We start from the raw sequence: 27,850 nt of genomic DNA, 5'->3' as shown, positions 1-27,850 counted from the left end.
ATTTTGTCTTCGCTTCTGTTCGTAGAGAATGATGATGGTTGTCATTATGCACTATTAAATGCTGTGTAAGAGTATCTACCAGATGCATGTGATGATTCTCCCAATTAACTCTAAAACAGCCCCATCCCCAACTCACTGTAATCTTTTAATTTCCAAATTCATTAGAAGCCTAATGAAGAATGGGAAAAGGTCACCTACTCGCTTACCACAGTTACTCCTCTTAGAAGTGAGGAAGTTTTAAAGTTATTCTTGAACTCTGAAACAGATCACAGATACTGATAATCCAGCTCAACCTGCAGTACATTCAATGAAATTTTATGTCAGCTTTCCTTCTGCATTAATCACATACAGAACCACAGTTTTGTTTTAAGCTGATCTCATTTCCACAACTAGAAAGTTAAAACATGTCATTTAATATCTCCAAAGTTACACTACTTATAAAGTTTTTAATCACCCTTCCAACAACAAAAGGTAACTATCCCGTATTCCAAGTCTTTTATTTGGAAATGGAATGCATAAAACAATGACTTGAACAGGAAAGTCTCGTTCATTGTAAAGACTTAAAATGTTCTAATTTTATATTCTTTATGTCTACAGTATAGGATATTATGAGGTCATTGTCATCAGAAATTCAAGACAGAAGACCAATAAACTCACAGTATGTAAAGGTGCAAGAGAGATTTTTTTCAACAGCTACTAACAAAAATTAATGATGAAACATTAGAAACATCTCAATATAGTATTCTGGACTTTCAGAAGCTACTCTACAAGAACCAATGACTGGATTGTTTTGAAATGGCACAAAAAGGGAATGTGCTATATGCATTATTTATATCAGGAAAGTTTTTCACACATTTACATTTAGCTGTTATGAAACAGGAGTCCCAAGTTAGTTTGTTTAACAGCAAAGAGCTCCTTCCAAACAAATCCAAACCAGCTACAAGATAGAGCAAATGCAATCCCAGTTTGCATAGATTTATTTATGTGTGTTTAATGCTAAAAATCAACAGTCCTCCTTAGTTACAATTAACAGTGTGAAGAGACCTTAACATGAACATGAGTAAAATACTCACTTCGCGTCTCTTTTCCATTGCCAGCAGCATGTAAGAAGGACTTCATTATAAGAAAGACTAGTCTGTAACAAAAGAGTCAGTCAGGACTCGAGTATTTATATGTTCAGACTTCTGCAGTATCAGAACAAGATAAAAATCTACTTCATAAAGTAGTTACAGACCTTAGGAGTAGATCTGTGTTCTTTAAGGTTATTTAATTTTTTCAGTCAATGACAAATTGAAGTTAAACAGCTTTGCACAAACAGCATGCAGTTTAATAAAGAAACTTAAGAATCATTAAGGTTAATTTGTAAACTTACTGACCAAAGCAAAACTGGAATTAGAAACTACAGTTCTGCCTTTTGGATTTTTTTAAATTGTGTTTTTGTGCTGCTGAAAGGAATGCACTCTCTATTACACTTACCAGGAAACCTGCTTTTAAAAATCTAGAACCATGGTTTCTAGATGGAACTGTGAAGTTTGAATTTTGGTATAATAATTCAACCTGATTATTATTACTAGTTTGAAAGAAACAGATCAAAATACTTCCCTTGATGAACTGTTCCCATGGAATATGGATTTTAAATTCTGTGAAAGAAAGATACCTATTCTTCACCAGGCTGTTTTTTTTTGCTCTTTATCCAGGCAGTTTGTTGAACCTGTATTGTATTTGAGAAAAATCATTCCACCTGAATGATGTGTGTTTCATCTTATAAAAAAGAATGGGGCAGGGAGGAAGAAGGAAACACCAAGGAATTATTCCTTTTGAAACATGAGAGAACTGGTCTAGGAGGTCACTGGGGTACCCCATTTTGCAGAATTTAAGATGTGTTGAGAGACTTTCCTAGTACATAACAATGATCTGCATTATATGAACATCTGCTATGCCATGAAATCAGGAGGTTTGTCAACAATGCAGAAGGATTTATATAAACTTGGATACATATTGAAATAAATCATGTTACAGTTTTTCCACATCTTCATTCTGTTTAAGACAACTGAAGCTCTCTGCTACCTTGTGGGCAGAATTTGAATTTTCACAACCCCATCTGTCTCATCCGATATTTCCCATACTTTTTTTTTAAGCTATGAACTTAAATGCCCACATACAACCTACAACTTTAATCACAATTTCTAGAATTTCCATTATCAAACAAGAATGATCTGTAATTAGCACATAATCCAATATTACACATTTTATTTTTGACAGCCTCCAGTTTGGCAATAATGCTCAATTCTGCTGTAACACACCGGCTTGTTTTTTCACTTTTCATAGCCTAGTGGCACAGGTACCACACTTTCAGTTAGTGAGTTGTCTTAAAAACATATATTTGGATATTAATTACAATGGTCCGGTCACTTAGGTCTTCAGTGAAGAGAAGTTTAAATGCAGGAAGTTTATTTAATGACATCTGGCAGACTGTGGACCTTGTGAGGACAAAAGAGGATATTGAAATAGGAGGATATCAAAACTAGATTTTGGCAATATAGAAGATGTATTGTCCATGTAGTTCTGTCATAAGCTTTAAAAATACTCTTATTAAATAAGTTTTTCCTTCCTTAAGAACAGATAATACATGAAGCCAGTAAGAGTCCAGGGGTCAGAAACTTTTTCAATTCTTAGTTATTCTCTATGAGCTTTTTTTTTCGGCTTTTCTTCGTAAGATTCTCCATACTCATTCACTCTGCTCTTATCCACAGGATAAAGCCTGGTAGAAAAAACAAAAGATTAGTTACAACATTGTCTGCTACCGGAACAAATTAAGTAGCTCTGTACTGCTTAATTTTAAAAGTTAATTTCTTTCTCATAATATTTTTTTATTCCCACTAGTGGCAAAAACCACAACAGTTTTAAAGATTAGCTACAGACACATGAGGTTCTTCACACTGAGACTTAACCAGTTGTCTCATAATGAGGCCTCTTAAGAGCTGTATTATATCTGGAGTGCTTCCCAAGCAATTCAGGACTCCTCTCAAACTTGAAACCAGTGCCCAGCCCCTATCAGAAGTTGTTGAGCTCTTACCTTTTAGAAAAATACCTTGGAATGGGACCTATTTTACTACACTTATGTGTGATTATATAAACCCAAAACTGAAGTCTACATTTAGTACTAATGATCAGTTAGATATACATATCCATATATTTTGATATAATATGAACTTGGCTTAAAATTCTTGTTTGCTCATATTCTTCAGAACAAGAGCACACTTTCTGTAGCTTCACTTATGAGCAGTATTTCAGTGATTACTGCATATGGCCTTCTTCCCCATCTGATTTTAGTTACGTAAAGAATCTGAAACTCACCAGATACTCAGCTTACAAGAGAAACTGATAACTGCTGTTTGAAAAAAGATAAAGAAGCAAGCAGAGCAGGGCCACCCCTTGTCAGAAAACATCCTCCGCAAGTGCCTTGCAGAGCAGCTCAGATACTGAGCATATGTAGGCAAGTAGCCCCTCAGCAAGGTCTGGAAGCCCAGAACTCCTAAGTGAGTTTGTGAATACAAGACTCGCTTCTTCTTCACCTGACTTTAGGTATTCATGCCTCGGGTTATTTTTGTTGTTGTTGTAACTTGCAAATGTGAAAGTACCTGCTGAAAGGGAGGACTGCTTTTCTGAGGAGGGAGAAGGGTTAACTGACAAAAATTATGAGAGTGCTGTGAGGAGAGGAATTTCTTGACTACTCTCTTAGAATGCTAAAATGGGTCCAGGCATACTGTTGGCTATAGGAAAGCACTTTTGCTGCTATTTGTACTGAGATCTTCTTTTCAGGATCCCCTGCTCACCATTCCCTTCACTAGGCATATACACAACTACCATTTTCCAGACCATACTATATATTACTGTGGTACAAAATTCTGCTTGAACACTACCCCAAACTATTTTATAGTTCTTTATAGCAATGAGAACACAACCGCCTACAGTGTTGCAAAAACTCTGATGGATATTAAAGAAAGACATACCATCTTTGGTAAAGATAGACCAGGAACACAACATCATCTCTAAAGCATGCCAGCCTATGAGATGTTGGCATAGTGATGATAAAAGCAAATATATCATCAATAAAGGTGTTGAATGCCTACAAATAAAAGAAAAGTACACTTCAGTTAGCTGTAAAGAAAGGAAGTCATCTATCACACCAAACTACAGGAAACAGGCTTCCTAGAACTATATTTTTTCAGTAGGAACTCAGACTGCTTCTATATTTGCAACAATACTTAAGGGCTATGCTGAAAAACTAATTAATGCACATTTTAAAGTGTTTTCTTTTAAAGAAGACCATGCTGTCTACTACAGACCATGCTATTATAGTTACAAGTAAAAAGGAAATAGGGTGAGAGTATTGTCACGCAAGGGGAAAAACGTACATACAACTGCAGTAAAATCTTGAAAAGAAAGTGGAAAACAACTTTTACTCATTCACTACTCAAATGATTTAAAATTTCCAAAATGTCAGTTCACTTTCATTTTCTGTGGGAATTTGAAAGTTGTGTAAAAACTTGCTAATTTGCTGCTCTTAACAATATTAACTTGACAGTCTTGAAGAGATTTTAAAACATTTTCAGTGTTCTCCTGGAAGTGATCACCCATCCCTTATTCGAGACATAATTTTCTATGTCATTGCAACTCAAATAGGCATACTATAGGTACTGTTTCTAAAACAACAATTAAATATTTTCTCATTACTTTTTCCTGAGTGAGAAAGTTTAAACTCCCAGACATCTGCTGGGAAAGCAATGCAAACAGGTTCTAAGCATGCAAAGGCAACAATATTTTGTCAGAGAAGGTAAAGAAAGTAAACAGAATGGGCAACTGCTCTGGATCTGGCTGTAGCCAACAGGGAGGACTAGAAATCAACAGTGAACCAGCTCTAGTACTCATTTGGTGCAATTAACCATTTCAACTCACTAAAGACAGCAGGAAACAAATCCAGCAAAGAATATTCACTGCTGGGTTGAAATGAGTCAGCAACATGGTGTCTCCTTTCAATATTAGCAAGCTGTACATTAATCCATACCATAAAAATAGGAAAAATGATGATCATTTAAGCATAGAAGGACTCACTCTTCAAAATGAACCCATGAAACAAAGCATCAGCAGAAGATGGAGGTGTTGGAGAGGAGAGAGTTCTGATTAATTACAACAGGAAAGCTCTTTCTGGCAAGTCAAAACAAATTCATCAAACTGAAATGATCAAGGAATATGAATGGCACTTCTCAAGTCCGTGCAAAGAAGGTTTGTCATGGAACAAAAAAACCCTTGCCAAGTTGGAAAAGGAGGCCATTCCAAGTCAACACCCAAGTGAGTGATCCTACAATGATGAAAGGAAGAAACAGCTAAATGCTCCATCCTTCAGGCACTTAGGCATTCCTCACAAGCTGCTGAAACTGAGTGCGTCAAGGCAGCCCGTTTAATAGTATTTAGTCTACCCAGTTTTCTTTTGAGATTATCTCATTTGAAAGTACTCCTCATAAAAGTATAAAGGGCATAAACGTAAAGACTACAGAAACTGGAAAGTTAGAATAATCTCCATTTTTGCCAAGGTCTTCCAAAACAGGAAAGACTTCAAATTAAGGAAAACAACAAAGCTCTTTAAACCAACGGTCACAGATGAGACCTCAGACTATTCTTTCCACTCTTCAAAGTGCAGAAGAGATAAAGCAACTTTAAATATCCTCTAGGGAAAAAATAAATTACCTCCTCCAAAGCCCAATAAGTTAAACATAATTGAAAACATCATTTACTTCTTTCTACATTCACACAAGCCTTTGTTGTGGGTAACCTCTGGCATCTTAACAGGAGCCATAAATGCTCTGAAGAAAAGAGAATTCTACTGCTTTAAAGGTTACTTGCTTGATTACTTTCCTCTTGTCTACTTAAGTACTGATGTCTCTGCTCTGCTACTGTATTTTGTTGCTGAAGTAAAATTGTGAAATTACTTCACAAATGTACCTTTTACTTCCCTCTATTAAGAAACACGCTGGTTTGCCTAGTATTGCCTGAAACACTAGATGTTTATTTTTGACTTTATTTCCACATCAAACATTGTTCAGTTGCTATTCTACTATCAGCTACATTTCAGACTGTTTTCCTAGATGTTTCCTGATTCCTTAAAAACATCAAGGCAGCAGAAAGTTGGGCAATTGCTGTAGGCTCACAGAATTGGAAAAGCTACGAAAAACACTTCAGATTTTAAGATTTTAGTCCTTTTCTCACGGCTCATCTGTTCGGAATTGGACACCATGTCTTGAGCAGTTTTAACACTGTTTCTTTTGAAGTACTGATGTACTGGAGAATTGTAATACATCGGCACAAAGGAAGAATAAATGAAAGCATTTATGAGCGGAAGCAGAAGAAAAAAGGGCACATGTTGATGGCATCAAGGTCCTGATGATCCCAGCACATCCAGCCAGGGTTTCTTGGGCACAATGATCAAGAAAACAAAAGGACAATACAAAAATCCTAATGACTCAGAGAGGCTGGAAAGGATGGAGTCAAAACACTATCAGCTCTTTAGGTGTACAAGAACAAAACATGTAGTTGCAGACTGAGGAAGAATGTGGGAGACACAGGAACTCAACAGTGGGTGTCCCTTGTCCTCCATGTCAGCACAAGGAACCCTGGCTGGGATAATTGGGTACATCCATCTTGGTGCCCGAATGCTACACAAACCACTTGGGCACACAAGCGGGTGCTTGTGGGTATGCACCTATCAAAGGGTAACTAAGCTGATTTTGTTTTGAAATACGCTCATCTTCCCCTCCTCCAAAGTCTGGTGTTAAGTTTTGCTATGGCATTGCATTATTTCCCACAAGGAGAGCCGAGGCAGTGGGGGCACCACAGTGCAGCCCCTCCCAACATCTAACAACCCACCACACAGTTGTCACTACATTGACCAGAAGCCCAGAATTACCACCCCAACACAGAACAGTGTGTACATTACTTCAGTCTCTGGTAGCTCCTGGAACCTGCCAAAATAAGGTCTCTTAGTGGTCCTATCTGTTGCTTGAGAACTCTCCTTTGTTAATATAATCTCTCTTCCTAAAATAATGCATTAAATTGAGACTGATTAATTTATTTGCAAAACCAACATTTGCACCCACACAAGGCAGCTGACAGTACAAAAAAAAGTATTATCATCAAAACGAGAATGCAGGTATTCTCATCATATGGAAGTCATTAGGAAAAATGGAAATCTATGTTTTTTCTTTTTTTTGTTTGCTTTTTTTTAAAGGACAGTTGCAAACAGGTTTCATTCTTAAACAAAAACATCACTGTCAGCCTTAATCTATGTATTACTAAGGTGTCCTTACAGAAAATTATTTCCAAAATGACTGCACCAATCTTTAAATTAGAGCTTTACTTACTTTGTATGTGAAAGCCTTCCATGGTAAGTGTGCAACAGATTTCATCTAGGAATAAAAATATCAATTTGTAATAAAGTCTGGAAGAAGAGACTAGCAAAGTAGTCTTTTAGTCTTTTCAATCTTACCTTGTAGTTTACAAACAGCTGGGGCAGCATAAACAGGAATCCAAAAGCATATACTCCTGAAGACAAAATAGGGAAAACTTACAGACAAATACACAACAGAAGTACATCACACAACTATACTTTCACAAGTAGAGATTTACACTAATTTTCTTAATGAGAAAAGGTGCATCTAATACTTTTGTTTACTTTGAGTTGAATCCGCTCCCTTTCTCAATCACTGTGATAATTTTAGAAAGTACAATCAAGTTATTCTTCTATATTACACTGATCCAGCTGATAGCAGTTAATTTTCTACTATTGATTCTTGGCCTCCATTTGAAGAAATACGAACAGAAAACCAAAACAAAGCAATAAAACCGAAACATAAAAGGGACTCACCATTGACAAAACTGTTAATCAACCAGGAGTACCAGCTACAAACAGAGAAGACAGTCCAGTTATTTTTTCACATCAGCCAAAAACATATATCTGTAATACATCCTCTACATGACTGTATGCTGACCACTCTAAGAAGTGGCTTTGTTGCAGATTACTTTAGGCAGGAACTAAGTACCTCACATCTTCCTTTAACTAGGAAGGGCTTCAGGGGAGGTAGTTAAGCAAAGGATGTTTATCAGTCCATACAAGAAGTATGGAGAGCTACATTCACTGCTTTTATACTTTTTGGAACAATCTAAGAATTTGGCACCCAAACTGACATCAGACAACACTGAGCACTGAACCTCTGACTGTATTAAGGCTTGCAAAGGTAACACTGTATTCTAAATATTAAAGAGGCACTTAATATGGCACTGTAAGGACTTATACAATTTGAAATAACAAATACCATTCTGTACAAACCACTATAGTAGGCACTTAAAAAAAATACAAGGAATCTACATTTTTCCCTCCTTACATCTAACAACCCTTCCCAGATGTTCATTGGAGCATAATCACAGCAAAATAACAGTAGTGCTGCAGACAGTGATGAAATTCCCTACTTTTAATTGCGATAGTAAGAACTGTGATGCTCAGGTTGCACTAACTTGCACTGCTGTGTTAGTGACATGTTAATAACAACATTAGAGCTGTAGCAGCACTTCATTAATCCACAAGCATTTAAAAAAATGCATCAGAAAACGCCTGCAAGATTAAAGGGTAATCCACTGGTACAATTACTTATTCTGTCAGGTTTCCGTACAAACAGATTAAACAATGATAAAAATTCTATTATACGAGTTGTTTTCACTTCCTTAAGCTACAGCTCATAGAACACCTGGCATATAGTGTTTCGCAGTACTGAACAAATTCAATAGTTTTCTAAGAACAGGAGAATATTTAAATGCTGCATATTTGTTAGCTACTTATTAAGACAAGAACCTTTTGAAAAAACTATTTTTCTAATAGCCCAGAAACTGCCCCAGTTTCTAGTACAACTGCTATGGCTCATGTGTGCAGCAATAGTAGTTCTTTCTGATGTTCTTTTAAGCTACTGCTTGCTCTCCCTCCCATACATTCTGGGCCTAAAGACTATGAAAAAGGTACCTACATGGCTGTCACCATGCTTGCATTTGCAGATTTTTTTCTACAATGAAGTCTCACGGCTGCATACTTGCTTCCATGTCTCCAATAGAAACTGAACCAGCTGTATTATTTCGAATGAAAATTGACAAGAGTTTCACCTTTTCATGCAATACTGAGTCTTCAGCTATTGCTGAAGTATCACTATGTTGAGGTAAGTCCATGGCTCTAAAGGAATACAGGAGTCCTTTCTTAAAAATGCCTTTGTTTGCTTGCCACCCTAGCTATCATATTTAGGAACAGAGGAACCCTGTGGTCAGAGCAAAGAATTTTGGAACAGCTTTTGCTTCTCTCCGCTATCAGACTAGTTCAACCACTGAATTCCTCTTATCTCTCCTGTCACCCTTCTTTCTTCTTCCTCTTCTGATTGTCAGCTTATTCATGTATGCAAACTACCAAATTCTATATTATAGTAATAGCAGGTTACTTGCAAAATACAACAGGCTGTAGCTTACAGGATGTTAAATAAATATAGCTAGACTCTTCAGGTTTAGACCCTATAGAAGGAGGAAGTTTCCAATTCGTGGCTTATGAATGAAACAAATTAAAGTACCCAATTTCCATAACCCATCATCTCCAATTAATTAATACAGAAAAAATGGGGAATGTTTCAATTCTGACTAAGATCATTTATGGATTTACAGTACCTTTTGTATTTGACATTCAGCAAGGAGTAACCTGCACCTCCAATACACAGCGGATAGAGCAAATATGACAAGTATTTCATAGCCTAATAGACAAGGATAACAGCTTGTTAATTCACATTTTTCATGCAGCAGACTTTTCATGGCATTAACTAGAAGACAGTCACATGATTTTATTTTCCTGAAAGTATTTTTCTGTTCCCAAATGTCTGCTATTATTTCCAGTATGCTTCCGGTTCTAGAGAAGGTGGTGAAAATTCCAATGGCCAGTTCAGACAACCAAGTGCCTTGGAGCACAGGCACCAAGAGGCAGCATGAAGATCACAGAATCATAGAATCATTTTGGTTGGAAGAGACCCTCAGGATTACCGAGTCCAACCATAACCTAACTCTGGCACTAAAATCAGATCAGAGTCTAAGAGTAGCTCTCTACTTGACACCGATGTTGCCACCTGTGTTCAACTCCTTTAAATAATCAGGAAGCACACAAACAACCCTCTAATAGAAGTAAAGAGTACAAATATCAATTTTCAGATTTGTGAATGGTAACCCTTTAAGATATTTCTCTTCAGATAAGTCACTTGCAATATTCTTCTCAAATAAATATCTCAAGCAGATGCAAAAAATCAAAACAACGCTTTCACTGTTTCTTTTCATAAATTATCAGAATGAATCTTCACTATCAGATCATCTATATGATGGTGATCCACTTGACAACTATGAGAACATGGAAAATACACTTGCAGCAATAAACACAGAGAAACAAGTCAGGCCCCATATATAGACTTCCTAGATCAGAAGTTACAGGATTCTCTCTTACCTGGGCATCGTACTCCTCAGTTTTCTTTTCAGAGTCATTGTATGTACCAAACTGCAATACATGTAAAAAGTACAATCAGGTCAGAACTGGGGAAAACATTTGCTGTCCGACTCCCTAAACAGAGATTTAAACTGCAAATTATAAGCTTCTACACAAGACAGTCATACAAATGTCCTTTGCAACCTGCTAAATACAGGGTAGGCAAAAAGTTTATTTTTTTCCCCTTCATATTTCACATGAAACATCCAGGACTTCTTCACTTTGGAAAATTCTGTTGAGACAGCAGCACTGACAAAGCAAAAGCAAAGTCAAGTGGATAAGAATTTGGCAGACACAAGAAGCCATTATTGAAAAACATAACCATTTTCATGCATTAAAAGGTCAGTTATGGATTATCTCCACATGTCTAGAAATTGTGACTGCTTAAATACAGTTCCTTGAATGCTGAAAAAGGAAAAACCAGAGCCATCAGCCACTCAAGATGCATAAGCTTACAGCAGCACAAACCCTCAGTACTTCTTGTGAACACTGAAGATTAGACAACTGTTTCTCCTACCAATAAGAGAAACTTTCAATGTAAATTGTACTTTAAAAGGATTACACTCATGTCAAAGTTAGTTTGAATCCCTGCTGCCACTGCATGTCCTGCAAACAGTCTCAGGACTTAATTTTTACCCAAGGGTTTAGTCAAAGACTGTTCTGTCCCTAGAACATGTCATCATCTACTAGTTCTGCAATGGAGAAGTTATACCTACAGCTTCATGAAAAATTCAGTTTCTTACTTCAAATCACGATGCCAGTTAAGACTGCCTTTCCAACACAGTGGCAGGAGTACAGTCCCACCTGTTAAGATTTATGATAGCAGGACTGACAGAGGAGTTCTAAAGTTTCTGACACCATAAATACATACAAATAGCTGCTGCTTCTACAGAACTCAAAGAAATTAATCAAGTTTGAAAATGCTCATCCAACTTCTGAACTAAGCCATCCATAAAGAGAAGATAAACATAGGAAACTTTTATTATTTTTTTTTAATCTGCATTTCACTAAAAGCCAAGTTGCACAGTAACCTGAAAACAGATGGACAACTCAGGATCGTAATCGTTAACAGGCAAATGTCTACTATACCTGAATTTTGGGTCTCAAGCCTTGCCACTTGATTGTCATTTTCAAAGCTTTCTTCACTTTCCAGAGCTGTGATAAGCAAAACCAAAATGTGCACACAAAAAATTAGCCAAAGGAATGTCTTATGCAGGATTTAGATAATCAGAATCAAGATCCCAGCATACCTATTTTAAGCACCCATTGCATAAAGCGTTAACAGCCTGACTGCAGCACACTGCCTGCATCTCTATGCAAACCACATGCCCCGTCACCAGACAAGCACGACATAAACCCTGCACTATTAAATCTCCTTATCAGAGGATGTACTTTATGAGAAATAATGTAGTCCTTCCAGGACACCTGGATTGCAGTGCTTGGGTGGGGGTTAGCTGCTCTCACCACCAGCACGCAGCCCAGGTCAGGCATTTAGAGAATTCCCCAGGAACCACCTGCCAGGCAAGTTTTTACGTGCCTTTGAGGTCTGCTGGCATCTGCAAGATGAAGGTGCCTCAGAACTCCTAACAGTCAGTAGAGTGGGCACTGATACAGTCAGTACATTTCAGCAGTGGGCTACAAGCAAAAGTCAGTGAACCACTGAACTGTTTGGCTACTTAGTGTACAGCTCTAACAGCCTGACCCTAATGTAACCAAAGGTTCAGTTCACCTGAAAATTTGCTAATGCACCCACGCTGCTACACAGACTCAACAACTTCAGCAATGCAGTAAGCTCACCAGGAAAGCTATGCCTCATGAAGCTTTCTGTGGACAAGGTTTGCTTGTTTAACTTTAGATACACCACTCTTCCCTTTGCATCTATCATATCTTCCAAACAAAAAAGGGTGATATGGCAAAGATAATACTTCACTATCATCTTTCATGCAAGTGATAAAATTACTTATTACAGAAGCAATGTCATTATTGGTACTGCATGAGAAACAGGTGTTAAGAACAAGTTGTGAAAAAGCCCTTCCCAGCAGACAAATTCCTTTGAGATCTATAGTCCATATGTTCATTCTCACCTTGAGACAACCACGTTATCTCATCATCACTTGAGGGCAGAGATATGTTACTTCAACAGAACCTACAGAATGCTTACCCTCAGTTTAAGGGTCCCACACAGTGTTCCTACAATAATCCTTTCAACACAGTTTCCCCAGCCTGCACTCCAAAAGCAACATATTGGAAAATCAGGTGCATGAGAAAGACAATAGGAGCCAAACAGTCACAGAACTACAGATCTTGGAGAGATCTATTTAACAGATCTTTGGGCAGCTCCAAGAAGAATCTCAGACAGACACAGTGAACAAATGAGATCTGAAGCTGCCTGTTCTTGGGTAATGGCAACTGAGAAATCCACCTTTGTTATAGAAGAGAAATGCATAATCTTAACAGTTTTAATTGCACTGAAATCCTGTAGCATAGCTGATCACTCCTGTTAACCTACCACCATACATGCCTGATATGTTTTCCACTGAAACTTCTGAAAAAAAGTTGACTTAGAGACCAGGGCTATTTCTTCTTCCCAACTAGAAACAAACGCAAGCATCACTTTTCTTGACCTGATTCCCTTTTAAATTATTTGACACTTTCTGAAATCTCTAGATTTTTTTTTTTAATTCAGTTATTTAGATTTCAAGGATCAAAATAAATAATATTCTACAAAAGAAGTAGCATATTTGTGGGGATATATATTTATCCCTGAAACTTAGTTGCAGTTTCAGACAGTTAAAGAAAGTTTGAAATATAAGACTCAATTGCTATTTATAGGAACAAGGAAAATCTGATACAGAAATACATCAGACTGAGAAATCTCAATTTATGAAAAATAATGTTACAGTCAATGAAATGGTACTATTTAGGGGATCACTGCTCATTGTTTTCACAAGAGCTTAATCTGTTTTATACAATAAGCTGAAATTTAAGGATCACTTTGTGACTTTGCATTCAACAATTTAATCACTAACTGAAAATTTGGAACTATTTTGTTTCCACAGGGATTATCTGCCACTGTAACAGATGTGTGGATGGTGGATGGGTGAGGGTGGATGTCAAGAGGATGCGACCAGACTCCTCTCAGTGGTGCCCAATGACAGGATGAGGGGCAACGGGCACAGACTGAAGCACAGGAGGTTCCATCTGAATAGGAGGAAAAAGTTCTTTATTTTGAGGATGCCAGAGCACTGGAACAGGCTGCCCAGAGAGGCTGTGGAGTCTCCTTCTCTGGAGACATTCAAAACCCACCTGGACACATTCCTGTGTGATCTGCTTTGGGTGAACCTGCTTTAGCAGGTGGGTTGGACTAGATGATCTTTCGAGGTCCCTTCCAGCCCCTGTGATTCTGTGTAACTAGATCTGCAAGCAATGCTAGGTAGAGAGATCTCCCTGTCCCATTACTGCCGACTTTGTGCTTTCTTACACATGAAGTGGGCTTCTAAGCAGTACCTGCAACCCACTGACTGCACTTCTGGAATCATGAAGTGGGCACAGCCAGCAGTCTCCTCATTTCCCTCCTTCCCCAAAACCCTCTGTCACAGCCAGGAAGAAAGCTGCAGACCTGCGGCACTGTTTGACAGTGCACAGCCTGCTCTTTGATAAATGGTTCCATGAAGGCTTGTTGACATGGTTGTACATGCCTGGTCAGGAGTGACGCCTGTCAGATGAGGCGATAGGAAGGAACCTCAGCATAGCTTTATGTTTGATTTCCGCAGTAACAGCTGGCCCATCCCAAAAAAACCTGATGTTTCCAGTTTAATTATTTGATAAAGAGATACAATCTCCTTTACCACTGAAATCCAGTTAAACAATGCGGCTAAGACAGACTACTACTAGCAGTATTTTTCCAGTAACTGGATAATTTTTCTTTTGCTATGATAAACTATAGATGTTGCTGTGAATAGTGGTATTTGGTTCTGGAGCTTTAAGAACTCACCTCAATCACTGCGCCAATGCCTGCTGGGATCAGTACCAATAAACTTGTTTGTTCATCCAGAAGGAAAAGAAATATTACCACTGTACTAAAGCACCGCCAAAGCACTAGACAGAAAAAATGAAAATGAAAGGCTTATTAATATTCAAATGAACAGCTGAGATGACCGAAGACTGTTGGCCTATTTACCATAATTCTGTCTTATACAATTTAAGCATTAATTTCTCCTACATACATATTGATATATGAAATAGTTCTAGAAACAGCCAGTGATCTATATACCTCCAGGCAAGTAAGGAACAAAAACATTTTATGAAATCCTTATCACAGAAGATGAAAAGAAATTAGAATACTTAAGGAAGATCTTGCAATTCAGCAATGTATCAGGACTATTATGAACCACATTCATGATTCTTGTCTCGAGGAAGCTGTAATGTTGGTCTTTGAAACTCATGCAACTAATTTAATGTTTGTAAATGTTAAGTAATATATTTCAGGGTTATTTTTCAGGTTTTGCAAAACCTTGGATACTTATAAGAGTCTACCAATTCTTAGATTTGAATATCCATCCCCCTAAGCAGGGGGGAAAGCGAGAAGAGCTACAACACACTCAGACATCAAGGATTACGCTGTGCCATTCCAGAGCAATCGCCTGTTGCACTTCTCCCTCAGGGCAGAAGGAGATAGAGGCAGAAAGGTGACCAAAGGTTGCTCAGGAGAGGATGGAACCATCCAGACTGAAGATTAATACTTGGGATAGTAAGGTTAAAACACCCTTTGTCACTCAGTCTTTCCAGTTGACTCTACTCGCTTTTTAAACTGGCACTTAACATTTAATTCTGAAATTCCACAGACCGTTTTACAATTTTTACTAACTTTTTGGTGTACATATGCCAACAGCAGTATAAATGCCTCACAAAACCAAATGTCCTCTGATGAAAGAAGATAAACAGATTCTCCACAGGAGAAAAACAAGTTGCTGTTCATCTTCATAATTTAAAATGCCTATTGTTTTTTCCCCGGTATTGATATTCCTCACATGTTTTAATCAATCTGTAAATATGATAGAATTTGGGATAGTCTCAGAGGTCAAGTGAATCCAAGTTTACCATTTTGGTTTATAGAAAACCAAGCAGTAATTATTAGCATAATAAACAAGGCTGGGGAGTGGTGTTTTAAACTTCAAGCATCCAGGGCTGGCAACTACCTTCATCTGTCACCAGGAAGGCTTGACAAGATGTCAGACCACTATGCTCCTCTCATTTTTCCTACATCCAAGTCACCTCAACCCTCCCATGCTCTTTCATCCCTTCACCCTCCACCCCAGGAGCTTCTACTGCTTCTGTTTACATCAAAGCCCAAATCAAACAACAGTGTTACACTACAGCGTCCTCCCCCACAATATTTTGCAACCTGTAGTTATGTACAAGGCACTCACAGGAAAGCAGAGAAGCACTGAAAACACACAGCATGTATTACACAGCACATGCACAGCACTTTGCATTCTGGCCCATACCTGCTTTTGTAGACATCCCAATCATGCTCCTCTTTTTCTTCCAAAAACTGATGTCATTTTTAAATGCAAGGAAATCAAAGAGAAGCTGCAAATAGCAAGAAATATACTTATTTGCTTGAAAGGTGCAATAATTAGAGACTGCCAGCTCAACTCTTAAAAATGCATCTCAAATTTCTGTCTTATTGGTGATTTTTATATTAACTCTGTATTTGAAATACAGCTGACTTGTACAAAACTCACTTCCATTGCTTTCCTGAAATTACTGTTTCCAAGAACAGCTCTTAATAAATGAAAGAGTTGAAATTCAGTCCCCCCCTCTTTTTTTATTTCATACGCTGTAATTCCTAAAAACTGAAGTTTCTCCACTTACATGGAATGCTGCCACGAAGAATGTCAAAGCCAGAAAATACAAGTTAGTATCAACAAAAATTCCTTTTACTTCATCTGCATCCTTTTCTGAAAACCCTATGAGAAAGAACAAGAAATTATGCAAATACTAGACAGTTAATTGCTGTTACGCTGGAGGCCAGTATGAAAGGAATCTTATGTCACCTGCACATGTTTTGTTAAGGAATCATAAATCCAAAAGACAATGGCAGCTTTGAAGTCTACCCATATTTTGGCAACTTATTTGGCTTGCCTTAAACAAAACCCATCAGTTACAAGCAGACTGATGTGCTTTTAACCTGTTGTATAACTCCGACCTAAGCTGAACACCTGACAGACAAATGACAAGACACAGAAGTCATTCTGGCCTGAGTGGGAAGAAGGAGGATTATTCAACTTGGCCTCTGAACTTTTATTTGATACATAAGAAAAGTGAGTTCCCCTTTTAACTGAAAAAGTGAGAAAAGGACTACACTATATAGGGCAACAAAGGTCAGTGACAAACATGGCCATATATGCAGCAGCACGGACTCTACATCACGGATTAGGCATCAACACTTTTGATGGTCCTTGCAGAATTAACTTGGAAAAAGGCAAAGCACCTTCCAGAAAGCACTATCTGTAAACTGAATATATTTTCTCTACTGTTTTATCAAATCTCCTAAAGGAGGAATGTACAGGATGACCATTAATTCAAAAATGTGTCCATAATAAATATGGTTGCCAGCATCAAGTAGTGTGTTTTCCAGAAGATACATCATCCCTTTGAACTCCTCCAGCCAGTGTTAAGATGCTTCAGGAAGCAGAAAGTTCCAGCCACTGTGACTGAAGTCTACCTTTCTCAGAAAATACATGATGCTGCATTTACGGCTACGGTGTTTGTTGTGACACAGGGTAAGTTCAGTACCAATGTACTTTGTCATATCAGCTGTCCTGCATCACAGCAAGGAGAATGTGAGCTTACTCATTTCCAAGTGATTTAGGAGTTTTGCTACTAATCTAAGATGACCTTTTCATAAGTTATTCCAAAAGGAAAATTTAAAACCTTGTTTCACTATCTACATACTTCGAGAGAACAAGCAGCATCTTAGGTAAGCTTTTTTTTTCCCAGCAGAGAAGGTACTCCTAGGATGATAGGTCTTGAGATATGTGTCCATCACAGGACAGCCAAGACACAGAACATGAAAGTTTCAATTATACCATTCTGAGAAGGGTCACAAAAATTTATAGAGAAATGATAGTGCTCAAATGCCCCACACAAACTCTGAGCAAGCAGTTACTTGATTCTTTCAAGACAGTTATTTTAAGCAGACATACTTGCAGCTTCGATATGCATTAGCCTGAGCTAAGGAGAGGCAGCTGGATTCTACTTAGGATGACCTTATTCCTGACTCACCCCTGCTTCCCCCCACCCGGAAATAAAACACCGGGAGAGAAGCTTCAGCTCCAAAAGAAACAGAGAAAATCTAGACTCTCGGTTAAGTTACACTGTATACAGGTACTGTGTCTTACAATGCTACAATGTGACACTAGTGCTGAACCAAAACAGACTTGGTTTTTTGCCAAAGGAATCACAGAATGTTGGGCATTTGAAGGGACCTCGAAAGATCTTCTAGTCCAATCCCCCTGCCGGAGCAGGAACACCTAGATGAGGTTACACAGGAAGGTGTCCAGGTGGGATCTGAATGTCTCAACAGAAGGAGACTTCACAACCCCCCTGGGCAGCCTGTTCCAGTGTTCTGTCACCATCACTGAGAAGAATTTTCTTCTCAAATTTAAGTGGAACCTGCTGTGTTCCAAGTTTGAACCCATTACCCCTTGTCCTACTGCTGGTTGTCACTGAGAAGAGCCTGGCTCCATCCTTGTGACACTCACCCTTTATATATTTGTAAACATCAATTTAATGCCTTAAATGCCATTAACATTTAACGCCTTAAATGTTAAGCTGTCCATCATAAAATATTAAATCAGAGACGACAGTGAATAAGCAAACCCTGTCCCTCTTACTGACTAAATTTTGGTGAACAAAGAGGAACACTGAGTAAGTAGTCTGGAAGCAGCACTACCCCTACATCTGTCTCTTGGGAAACTAGTAGAACTCTGCATCTATCTGCATAAACAAACAAACCAACAACAAAAAACAACTAACCAAAAAAACCCACCAAACTGAAGGATTTAAGAATAATTAAAATAATACAGCACAGAAGCTTTAAAGATCTCTTGGTCTGAAAAAAATTCAAATTGCTGTCTGAAGATCGTAAGAGAGGAACAGACAGAATCCAACATTCATATACATCAACACCGATTCCGTTACAATGCAATTGCTTACTCTGGTATAAAGAAGCCAACTACAGTCTAGTGAAAGAAAACAAACTCAGCAAAGATAACCCTGAAAATAAGATGCAGATTTTAAGAGTGATGATTAGACTCAAAGGTGTTCATCGGTGGAACAAACATTTAAAGACAGTAAAAGCTTCGCTATACCATCACCAACACAGAGTATATGAACTTCGGAGAGTGTACAGTTACTCCACTACATTTACGCAAAATGCAGAATTTAGCAGTTTCATGCATGTAAAACCTCCAGTTTATCTGAATTACCTTCTAAATTTGTAACTGAGCCAAAGTGAGAGAACAGCATTTCTGAAGTGTCAGAAGCAGTATCAACAGAACCCAGATTCCTTCTTCATGCTCAGCTTGAGCCCAAAACTTTGCTGTGCCTGCCTGTATTTCACTGTAGGTATATGGCTACAGTGACCAGCTGTTTATAGCTTACATCAAAGCTTATGTAACCCTGATCCAGCTTTTCTCTTCCATGGATGACAGGGGAAAATTCTCTCCTCTATTTTGGCCTCTTATGCTTCTACAGTAGTACTATACAAATATTTTTTTTTTAGTAAAATGGTTAATTCACCTCTGCATTCTTGTTTCCTACTACATGTCAAGATTTTATTTCCATCTTTACCTTAAGGTAAAACAATGTAAAATTTGATGCATTAAACCTTTTCACCAGCTAACCAGAGAAGAAGAGTTAAGTATCATCTATGTACTTATAAGAAAAAAAAAAATGAGGTAGTGGTGGTGGTTTTTGGCCTAAAATTATTAAAGATAAAAAACATACCAAATTGTTGGAGGGAGTACACAGCATCCTGCATGTGGATCCAAAATCGGAGTTTTCCAAGAGATATTTTGTCATATGACACTGTAAGAGGTAGCTCTGTTGTTGAACGATTTATAACCTGTATTTCAAAGAGTTTCATTTTTAATAGCAGAAAAATTGCAACAATTATTTCTGTTCATAAATAAAAATTATTATATCACACCGTGATTTAAACACAGAATTCGAAGAGGTCAGTTTGTTTTTGAAATGGAATAAGATCTTAGACTTCTATACTACGCTCAAAGCCTTCAAGGTTTTTCCCAAGAAATGCTAAAGTAGCAGTTTGTTCTGTTCAAGTTCTTATAGCAACCTCACTGTCACTGTATACAAACGCCTCTGAGACATTAACATAAAGATCCTTCTGCTGGAAGTGGGAAAAGTGTGCCACTTGCTCCAACTGGTGAAAATACCACAGTTAACACTATGCAAGCTACCCTGCCTGCAAACTTTGGGATTTGGGGCATCACAGAAAACTTATTCCTGCCCTAAGAGAAATACATTTCAGCTAATCCTCCTATATCATCTACATTTTATAAGAGTTATTATGAGAAATACCTAGGGGCCTCCTGGGCTGTGGAAAGAAAAAAAAAAAGTCTTAAATTAAAATTCTTAAATTGCCTCAGCTCCTTCTGCATGATATTTGACTGTCTCCCAAACAGGTTTAAAACAAAGAAAAAGAAAATTGTCACAGATGTCAGAATTGTTTGCAGCTACCTAGGTACAAGTTGAGGCAGTATGTTTTAAACTTGCAAGGACAGCTCAAGACTACAGACAGGCAGGCAATTTGAATTGCAACAGTTCAAGATCTATTTTCCTGGCTCCTAATTACCACCCAATCATAATTCCCATCTCGGCACTGCCACTCTACACTGTATCTGTTCCTACAGTAATTAGTTACCTGACGCTTATCTGAGATGAATGGGCTGCTTCTGATTCTTAGGTTACAGAACATGGTTTTAACCTCCACAGTCACATGTGGATTGGGGATTATGTTCACTCTTCCATTCACTCTTCCCTCCAGTGAGCACAAACAATTCTCCATCTCACCACCCTCCCAAGACCCTATAAGCTTTTTAGACAGTGGCAGAACATGCATGTATGCAAGGGAGAGAAAGGGAAGCTGAGGAAGTTTTATAACCACAACAGGGAGAAAGCTTGAGTAACTATAACAGAATGGTGCCGGGGATCTCTGAACTGTCTGGAAAAAACAAAAAAAAATGGTGAAACCAACATGGTCAGAGCTGATGGTAGAAAATGCTGGTGAGATTCTACAGATGTTTGCCAAAATCTACATAAACATCTTCCAAGCATCTTCTCCTTTTTAAAGGATGCCTGTAAACCCTCCATTCTGATTCCAATTTCTCAGTCTATCAAATATAGCATCAACATTTCTGGGAAAAAAAGGAAAAGAAATGTTATCTGTGCAGGACAGATGGAAAACAAGAAAATTACAAAGGCACAGGCAAGTGACATGCAGCACTCCACACAGACAAAGCACTACTAAGGAGTTAGGAGTAGTGTAGAGACAAAATAGAGTTACAATACAAGGCAGAGATAGGAAACCTTTAACACCAAAAGCAAATTAAATGAACATATAAAGATTAGAAGAATGAACTCTTTCTCAATGAACAATTAGAAGTCAACAAGTGTTGCCTCACCACCTAGTGGAGTGTGATGGTTGCCAAGCCTTTGAAAACTAAGAAGTTACCAAACCTCTGCCATACAACTTTCTCTTGTAGTACAGCCTCAGAACATCACACATTACTTCTAGCACTCTACTTTATCAATACTATATAACAGTGCATAAACAAAGCAAATAAGTTCAGCGATACGAATGTTAAAGTTTTCTATTTATTAAATCAGAACCCTCTGCAATCCCCAAACCTCCCAGCACTGGAAAGCACATTTAAGAACACGAGGAACATGTAATCTCTAGACTACATTACTTACCATAGAAGACCTACATCTGTGTCAAAATAACAGTCAGTTCAACATCTACACAGTCTAGCATAAACAGGGATAATCCATCCTCAGCTCCATGACTTTAGGTTGGACATACCAACCAGACAGCATCTGTGCCCCTATTTACAGTCAAATGCCTACTTTGCTCCACAAAAGCTCCATCACCCTTTTCCCTTATTCTTTCCTGCTCTTCACATACCCCTCATCATCTCACAGCATCCATACTATTAGACCACTCTTTCTTGCAGTTTGGCAAGTCACTGCTGAGAAGTCACATAAGCCAGCACTGAAGGGGAAGTTTGTTAGTTTTGATGGAGAAGTCTTTGCAGCACTTCTCAGGATCATTAACGACTTTAGGGCAGAGATTTACAACAGCATTAACTATGACATGCATGACAACTGCAGCAATGTTATTAATATCATGAGAATGCTGAGTTTATTTGTTAAACAGGGTACATGACTTGACCAGTTAGACAGTCATTAATAGAGTGCTTTTGCAAATTCACATTTTTTCATTACAGCAAATGACCTATAAAAAAATCTTAATTAAAACAACATTGTTAAATGTAATTAAAGATGTTCTATTACTCACCATCAAATCTTTCACTCTGTTGCTTAGCTGATCAATAAATAATATAGGAAGGTAATGCACTGTCTTCCCCAACTGAACCCTAGGATGTATAAACATGGATTTTATGATTGTAGGGATCTATAAAGAAAACTACTTTAATTGAAATTACCACTCATTCATCACTTTCGGATCTACCCATGTAGGTATTTCCACCTTCTCAAGGACATTTTCCTTTAACATACAGCAAGAAAGATGCAACTATTCTAGAGTCTTTTATTAAGAGATGTCTGTATAGAAAATTAGGTGTGTCATATTTCTCTTTTTAGTTTGTTTTTATGCTTCCATAGAAAGACAGAAGAAAAAAACAAAACCAAAAACAAACAAAAACACCCCAAAACAAAACCCAACCACCACCACCAACAACAAAAACCCAACCCCCCACCCCACAAAAAACCCACAGCAAAACCCACAAATGAAATTGGCTGCGATGATGCTGAAGCTGTTGCATGACCAAGGGGTAGAGGAAATGTAAAAGCTTGTCAAAGAGAAACACGCTGAAATTTACTACCACATATTTGTATCCTTTGTCTCAAGTATCCCTCTCCTACTGCAATAATGACAACTCTCCGAGGTCCTCACTCCTCTGCTTCCCCAATGACATCTATCAGGTCAGCAAGAGCAGACGCTCTGGCTAGTGTGGGCCTGAGAACACGATGGCGGGTGTGCACGCCGGCAGGCCAGATACTACTGAAGAGAGCACACAAGGAGCAGAAACCTTCCCTGCCTTCTCCTTAACCGGAGCTCTCCTTTGGATCGCTCTACCACCTCACCAACCTGCATGGCACCAACAGAAACGTACCAGTCTTCGGGGCCTCTACAAAATTGACCACTGGAAAGCTATTTACAAATTATGACCTACATGCAATTGCTCTGGCAGTATCTTAGTACTTAGCCTAATGCCCTAAGTTCTTTAAGTTCTTCACTAGAAATACAGTTACATACACTGTGATGTTCTTGGTAAAAGTCTGTGTAACTAGCATAACCGAGCATTTCAAAGCCTGAATTCTAGTAGTTCACAAAAGAAAAAAGTCTCAATGCGTGCTAAGAAAGACTGTGTGCTAAATACACACAGGGCAACTGTAATACAGAAAACTATTAACTCTAGGCTCAAAAATAGTTATTTAACTGAAAAGAATTAAATTTCTATATAATAACTGCAGTGAAAGCTATTGCTAGCGGAATTGCAGCTTGCTATTTCATATCTCAACTACTTCCTGTATAATACAATGATAAAACAGCATTGATGCATATTTAAACATGACCAGAATAAATATCCTTGTTCATTAACCCCAATGCAAGCTATTCTTGTTACAAGCCTGTCTTATGAGTTGCTAAGCTTATCTACTGTGGTGGGGAAGTTGCTGCTGAAGCACCTACTTCTGGATTTAACAGGATACTTGTAGAGAAAGGCATCAACATACGGTAGCACAAGCCAATACAGCACTATTTATATGGTTAACACTGGAAGCAATTTAAGCAAGCTGTGAACAGAAGCTGCTGCCTGCATTTAGTGGCCTACAAAGCTATCCCTGCTTTTTAGTATTTTCTTGAGAAAATGATGATGTAGGAATACATACTGTTGATCTAAAACAAAGTCAATCATAAAGGGAGAAAAAAAATGTCCTAGGAGATCAGCTGTGCCACTTAAGCACTTGCAGTTTGTACAGATAATCTGCAGATGAAGGATAACTGGAAAGGTCAAGAGACAGTAATTGCTTCAAGGGCCAGGACTATGATTTGAAAATAAGGGGGTATGAAGTCTGCTGTAGCATTTTACTTGTGTCTTTGTAGTTCTGCTTTGTCTTACAATGATAACTCCATATAAAAAAAAGTATTTTAAACACTGAGCTGCCAAGGAACAAGATCTTTCCAATAAGGTTTTCTAGTACATAACACCTTACTAATTGTCACTACCAAAATGCAAGCATTAAGAGTATCTATTTTTGTCTCCTAAGCTCCAGTTTAAACATAAAATACTAAAGGAAGTCAGGGAAGATTTTTGAAGAAATGAGCAGTAAGTTTATAACAACAAATCTAGCAAAATCTAAGTCAATGACTTACATCTTCATGTAACGGTGAACATCAGCAGGGAGGGATGATCCATCAAATACAAAATCTTCCACCATAACATTTAAGGTTAATCTTGACCTCCAGTGAGAGACAGGTTCATCTAGAGCACTTGTCTGTTTTTCCGCTTCAATTTGCTTTAAAAATACAATAAACACATGTACTGTTAAACAATACACGAATAGGATAATAATCTAACTCTCAAACACTATGGAGTCATTAATTTTATCACAAAACAGAAGCCCCCTATGTAACACTTTACACCTTCACTCTGGTCAGACCAAGCATTTTGCTCAAATATGACACAACATTGTTGATCTATAGTTGATCTATAGACAGAAAAGCCACCTACCTGTGTAGCTGATTCTCCAGTGAGCAAATTAATCTCTTCTGGTTTAGGGACCATGTACGTGGTCAGAGGGCTTACTATATGCACCTGCTTACCATCATGCCAAGGCAAAATGCCAGCATGGTGAAGAAATATATATGCATACAGTGTGCCATTATTTCGCGTTTTCTTTGGTACAGAGACATTCACTGTCCTAAAATACAAAATAAATACATTATGAGATGACATAGCACATATTGAAATATTTAGCTATTATACATAAAGATCACTGAAGATGTTCCAGAAGCAGGCACAAAAAGCTTGGGAATATAAAAAAAAGAAGAGACATTTGGGTTGCCTAGCACAGAACAATTCGTTCTGGCTAATATGCCCTAACCAGCCATGGATGGATGGGATCAATTTATGTACACCAGTATGTCCCATAATATTTGCATTTCAAAGTTTAAGTATTATTTTAAGATACTTTAATCTTTGCCCAATTCATCCTTTGTTACCCCAGATAACACAGGACTGCATCACTGGTTCTTTTGTTGTTTTCCCCTGTTGATAGATCATCATGCAAAAATTGTCACAGCACTTGCAGAAAACGGCCTTCTGTGTGCTGAATATGTATCACACACAGATTGTATACATGATACGTAGTTTAAAAAGAATACCAAGAAGTTTTGCTGAGCACTTTGTATTCATAAAATATCTTCTCAGCTTTGACACAAGCCCAGAATTCTAGATAGGAGCCCCAAACCACGAAGTCACTCCCCTGTGTTAGCCAAGAAATCATCCTACTTGCAACATTGCATAATGCAGCCTCTATTCCTGTAAATTTGCTCAGATTGTTTCTGGCTGAATACTTTCAGTGGCTTAGCAGACTGTGTCAGTAAAACAATTCTTATATTTTCAAGTCTGTCAGAGATGAAGTTTAATATGACCTAAACTGCAGAGCAGCATGTTCTTCATTACAGAAAATGCAGAGCATGAAAGAACCCAGGAGACTCTGGCACGACAATCAAGAATCAGGCAACTATTTAAAACAAACAAACGAACAAAAAGTGAGGCAGTGAATACGAAACACAAAACTAGTAGTTCTAATAATTTTAATTGTAGAGAGGCATACATAGAGCACAGTGTTATATTCAGAAATTTGTCTAAGGGCACAATCTTATTCCCTCTCCATGCCAACATCCCTTCTGAAGATCTCAAAACACTGAACTACCAGAAAAATGTTTACTTTTACAATTTTTAGCACTGAAACAATTACAGAAAAGCATGTTGCTAAAACATAGGAAAAGGGAACCTAGTTTGACTTCCAAGTTCTATTCCAGGTCTGAAGCCACGGCTACTAAAAGCAAAATATCATGTAGCTACACACGTTAGTAGAGGAAATTCTCAAGCATTTCCAGGACTGACTTAGATTTTCACAGGGAAAGTTGTTTTTACTATCATAAGCAAAGCATGCTTTTGTAAAACATTTGTCATTATGGCTGAAAGCAATATGCTGATCCAAAATAACCATTATGTAAGTTTAGCACATCATATGTATGTTACTGATCTAGCACAGCTAGTGAGATGAATGTTTAGAGTGGAATTTGAAAATTACAAGCTCATTTTACAACCTCCAATTTTGCAACTGCAAGATGATTTCCAATATAAGAAAAGTTTGTCTAAGAGCCTATTCCTCAGTGTCAGAACTTAGCACACATTTTCCATCAAGGCAGGCATTTTAACAACGTTTACTGCATGAAATATTCTAGGAACCTTTAATAAAAGAGAAAAATATTGTTTTTATTAACAGCAGCACTTTGTCCTCAACTGTGAGGCTGAAATCCAACTAGCACCTTTCCTACCTTGACAAAGTATATATGGCTATTACTTTATGAAAACAGATGTGAACTGAATAGCCTGCAGAGCACTCAAAAATAGCTTTAACTCCCCCAAAAAAGAACACAAGATCAACAGCTCCACTCTTTCAACTTAACTGTCATGAACAGTCTTACTTCATACATACTTCCATGCCTGTAACTACCAGTTATGATAAATACTTCAGAACTAAACAAATAACTCAGTTTGGATACTTACCTTTCAAATTTGGACTCAATGTCAAAATCGTCGACATTCAAAACCAGATCTATATTACTCTCAGCACCAATGTTTGACCGTGTGGTAGTGTACACACTTAGCTGAAATCGAAACACAGCACAGAGCAATCAGAGTACAGAAATACTAAGCTTACGCCTTAGTACGCTTATAGCATCGATCTGCATGTACTTCAGCTTCTCTAATTTCCCAGTCACATCATAGTCATTATATACACTGGAACAGGCAACAGTGTACTCAAAAAAAAAAATTAAAAAAAGGCTAAACCAGCTGTCAGTTATCTGTTCCCTCCTTTTGGGGGCAGAAACACACTGTAACCCAGCCACTAAACACATTGTTGTAGGATGACCCACACTTGAAGTCAAAGGTTTCTGGTTAAGTTGAGCCATTTCTCCGGCCAGGCTGCTCTACACAGTGTATGTGCCAACAGATAAACCAAATCAGAAAACAAAATACGCTTCTGTCCTCCCCGTGCTTCACCCACAAGCAGTCCCCGCAAGGCAGAGGAAGCCCACACGGAGTACCCCCCGTTTTCTGCCCCCTCGCCGGTGACAACCGCAGCCCCGCTGGGGCAGAGGGCGGGCCGGGGACCACGCGTGCCCGCAGCTGTCAGACCAGCCACCGCGGCCCTGCCCGCAGCGCCGGCCACGGGGAGCCAGGCCCGGCCCGGCACTACCGCTCCTGCCTCCAGGACGGGACCGGAGCTCAGGCGGTACCGAGGAGCCCGTCCCGCGGGCACCTGACCGAGGGATCAAGAGCCGGAGCGGGGCCCGGCCACCCCCCCCGGCAGCAGCGGCTGCTCCCGGCGCCCCGCTCACCTGCAGCTTGGGCCTCCGCGCCAGGTAGGGCCACACGCACCCGGCCGAGCCGCTGCCCGCCCCCCCCGCCGCCGCCGCCGGGCAGGGCCGTGTGTAGACGATACCGTACATGACCCAGCACGTGTGCGCCACGTACACGGCGAACACCCCCACCACCAGGCTGGTGAACGAGCTGCGGCTCAGCATGGCGGCGGCCGCCTTCCCCCCCGGCCCACAGCCCCGCTCGGGATCAGCCCGGCCGTCGCGGGCCGCCCCGCCGCCGCCGCTCGCAC

At 38.8% G+C, this 27,850-nt stretch overlaps 1 protein-coding gene across 1 annotated transcript; it reads right to left on the bottom strand.

Annotated features, from left to right (window-relative positions):
- Positions 1-476: 476 nt before the first annotated feature.
- On the bottom strand, positions 477-27,850 carry CLPTM1L (CLPTM1 like). The gene is made up of 17 exons (XM_082046018.1): positions 27,579-27,850; positions 26,743-26,843; positions 24,673-24,862; positions 24,315-24,457; positions 22,215-22,293; positions 19,622-19,739; positions 16,484-16,578; positions 16,114-16,198; positions 14,601-14,704; positions 11,696-11,761; positions 10,568-10,618; positions 9,751-9,833; positions 7,922-7,956; positions 7,544-7,599; positions 7,419-7,463; positions 4,014-4,129; positions 477-2,761 (listed from the first exon to the last, which is right to left on the bottom strand). Exons 1-17 carry the CDS (start codon positions 27,762-27,764, stop codon positions 2,677-2,679), a joined length of 1,638 nt encoding a protein of 545 aa, XP_081902144.1. The 5' UTR covers positions 27,765-27,850; the 3' UTR covers positions 477-2,676.

This window comes from Streptopelia decaocto (assembly GCF_964273445.1).
Source record: "Streptopelia decaocto genome assembly, chromosome: 2".
In the NCBI taxonomy this organism is placed as follows: Eukaryota; Metazoa; Chordata; class Aves; order Columbiformes; family Columbidae; genus Streptopelia; species Streptopelia decaocto.
The sequence above is the reverse complement of the archived record's forward strand: the minus strand, read 5'-3'. Positions and strand labels throughout refer to the sequence as shown.

Excerpts from the sequence above, each read along its gene's own strand:
- CLPTM1L (XM_082046018.1), bottom strand. The coding sequence starts at position 27,764 with ATGCTGAGCCGCAGCTCGTTCACCAGCCTGGTGGTGGGGGTGTTCGCC. Across the intron at positions 26,844-27,578 it reads CGCGGAGGCCCAAGCTGCAG|CTAAGTGTGTACACTACCAC; the intron begins GTGAGCGGGGCG and ends TTTCGATTTCAG. Across the intron at positions 14,705-16,113 it reads TGGGATGTCTACAAAAGCAG|TGCTTTGGCGGTGCTTTAGT; the intron begins GTATGGGCCAGA and ends TTTTCTGTCTAG.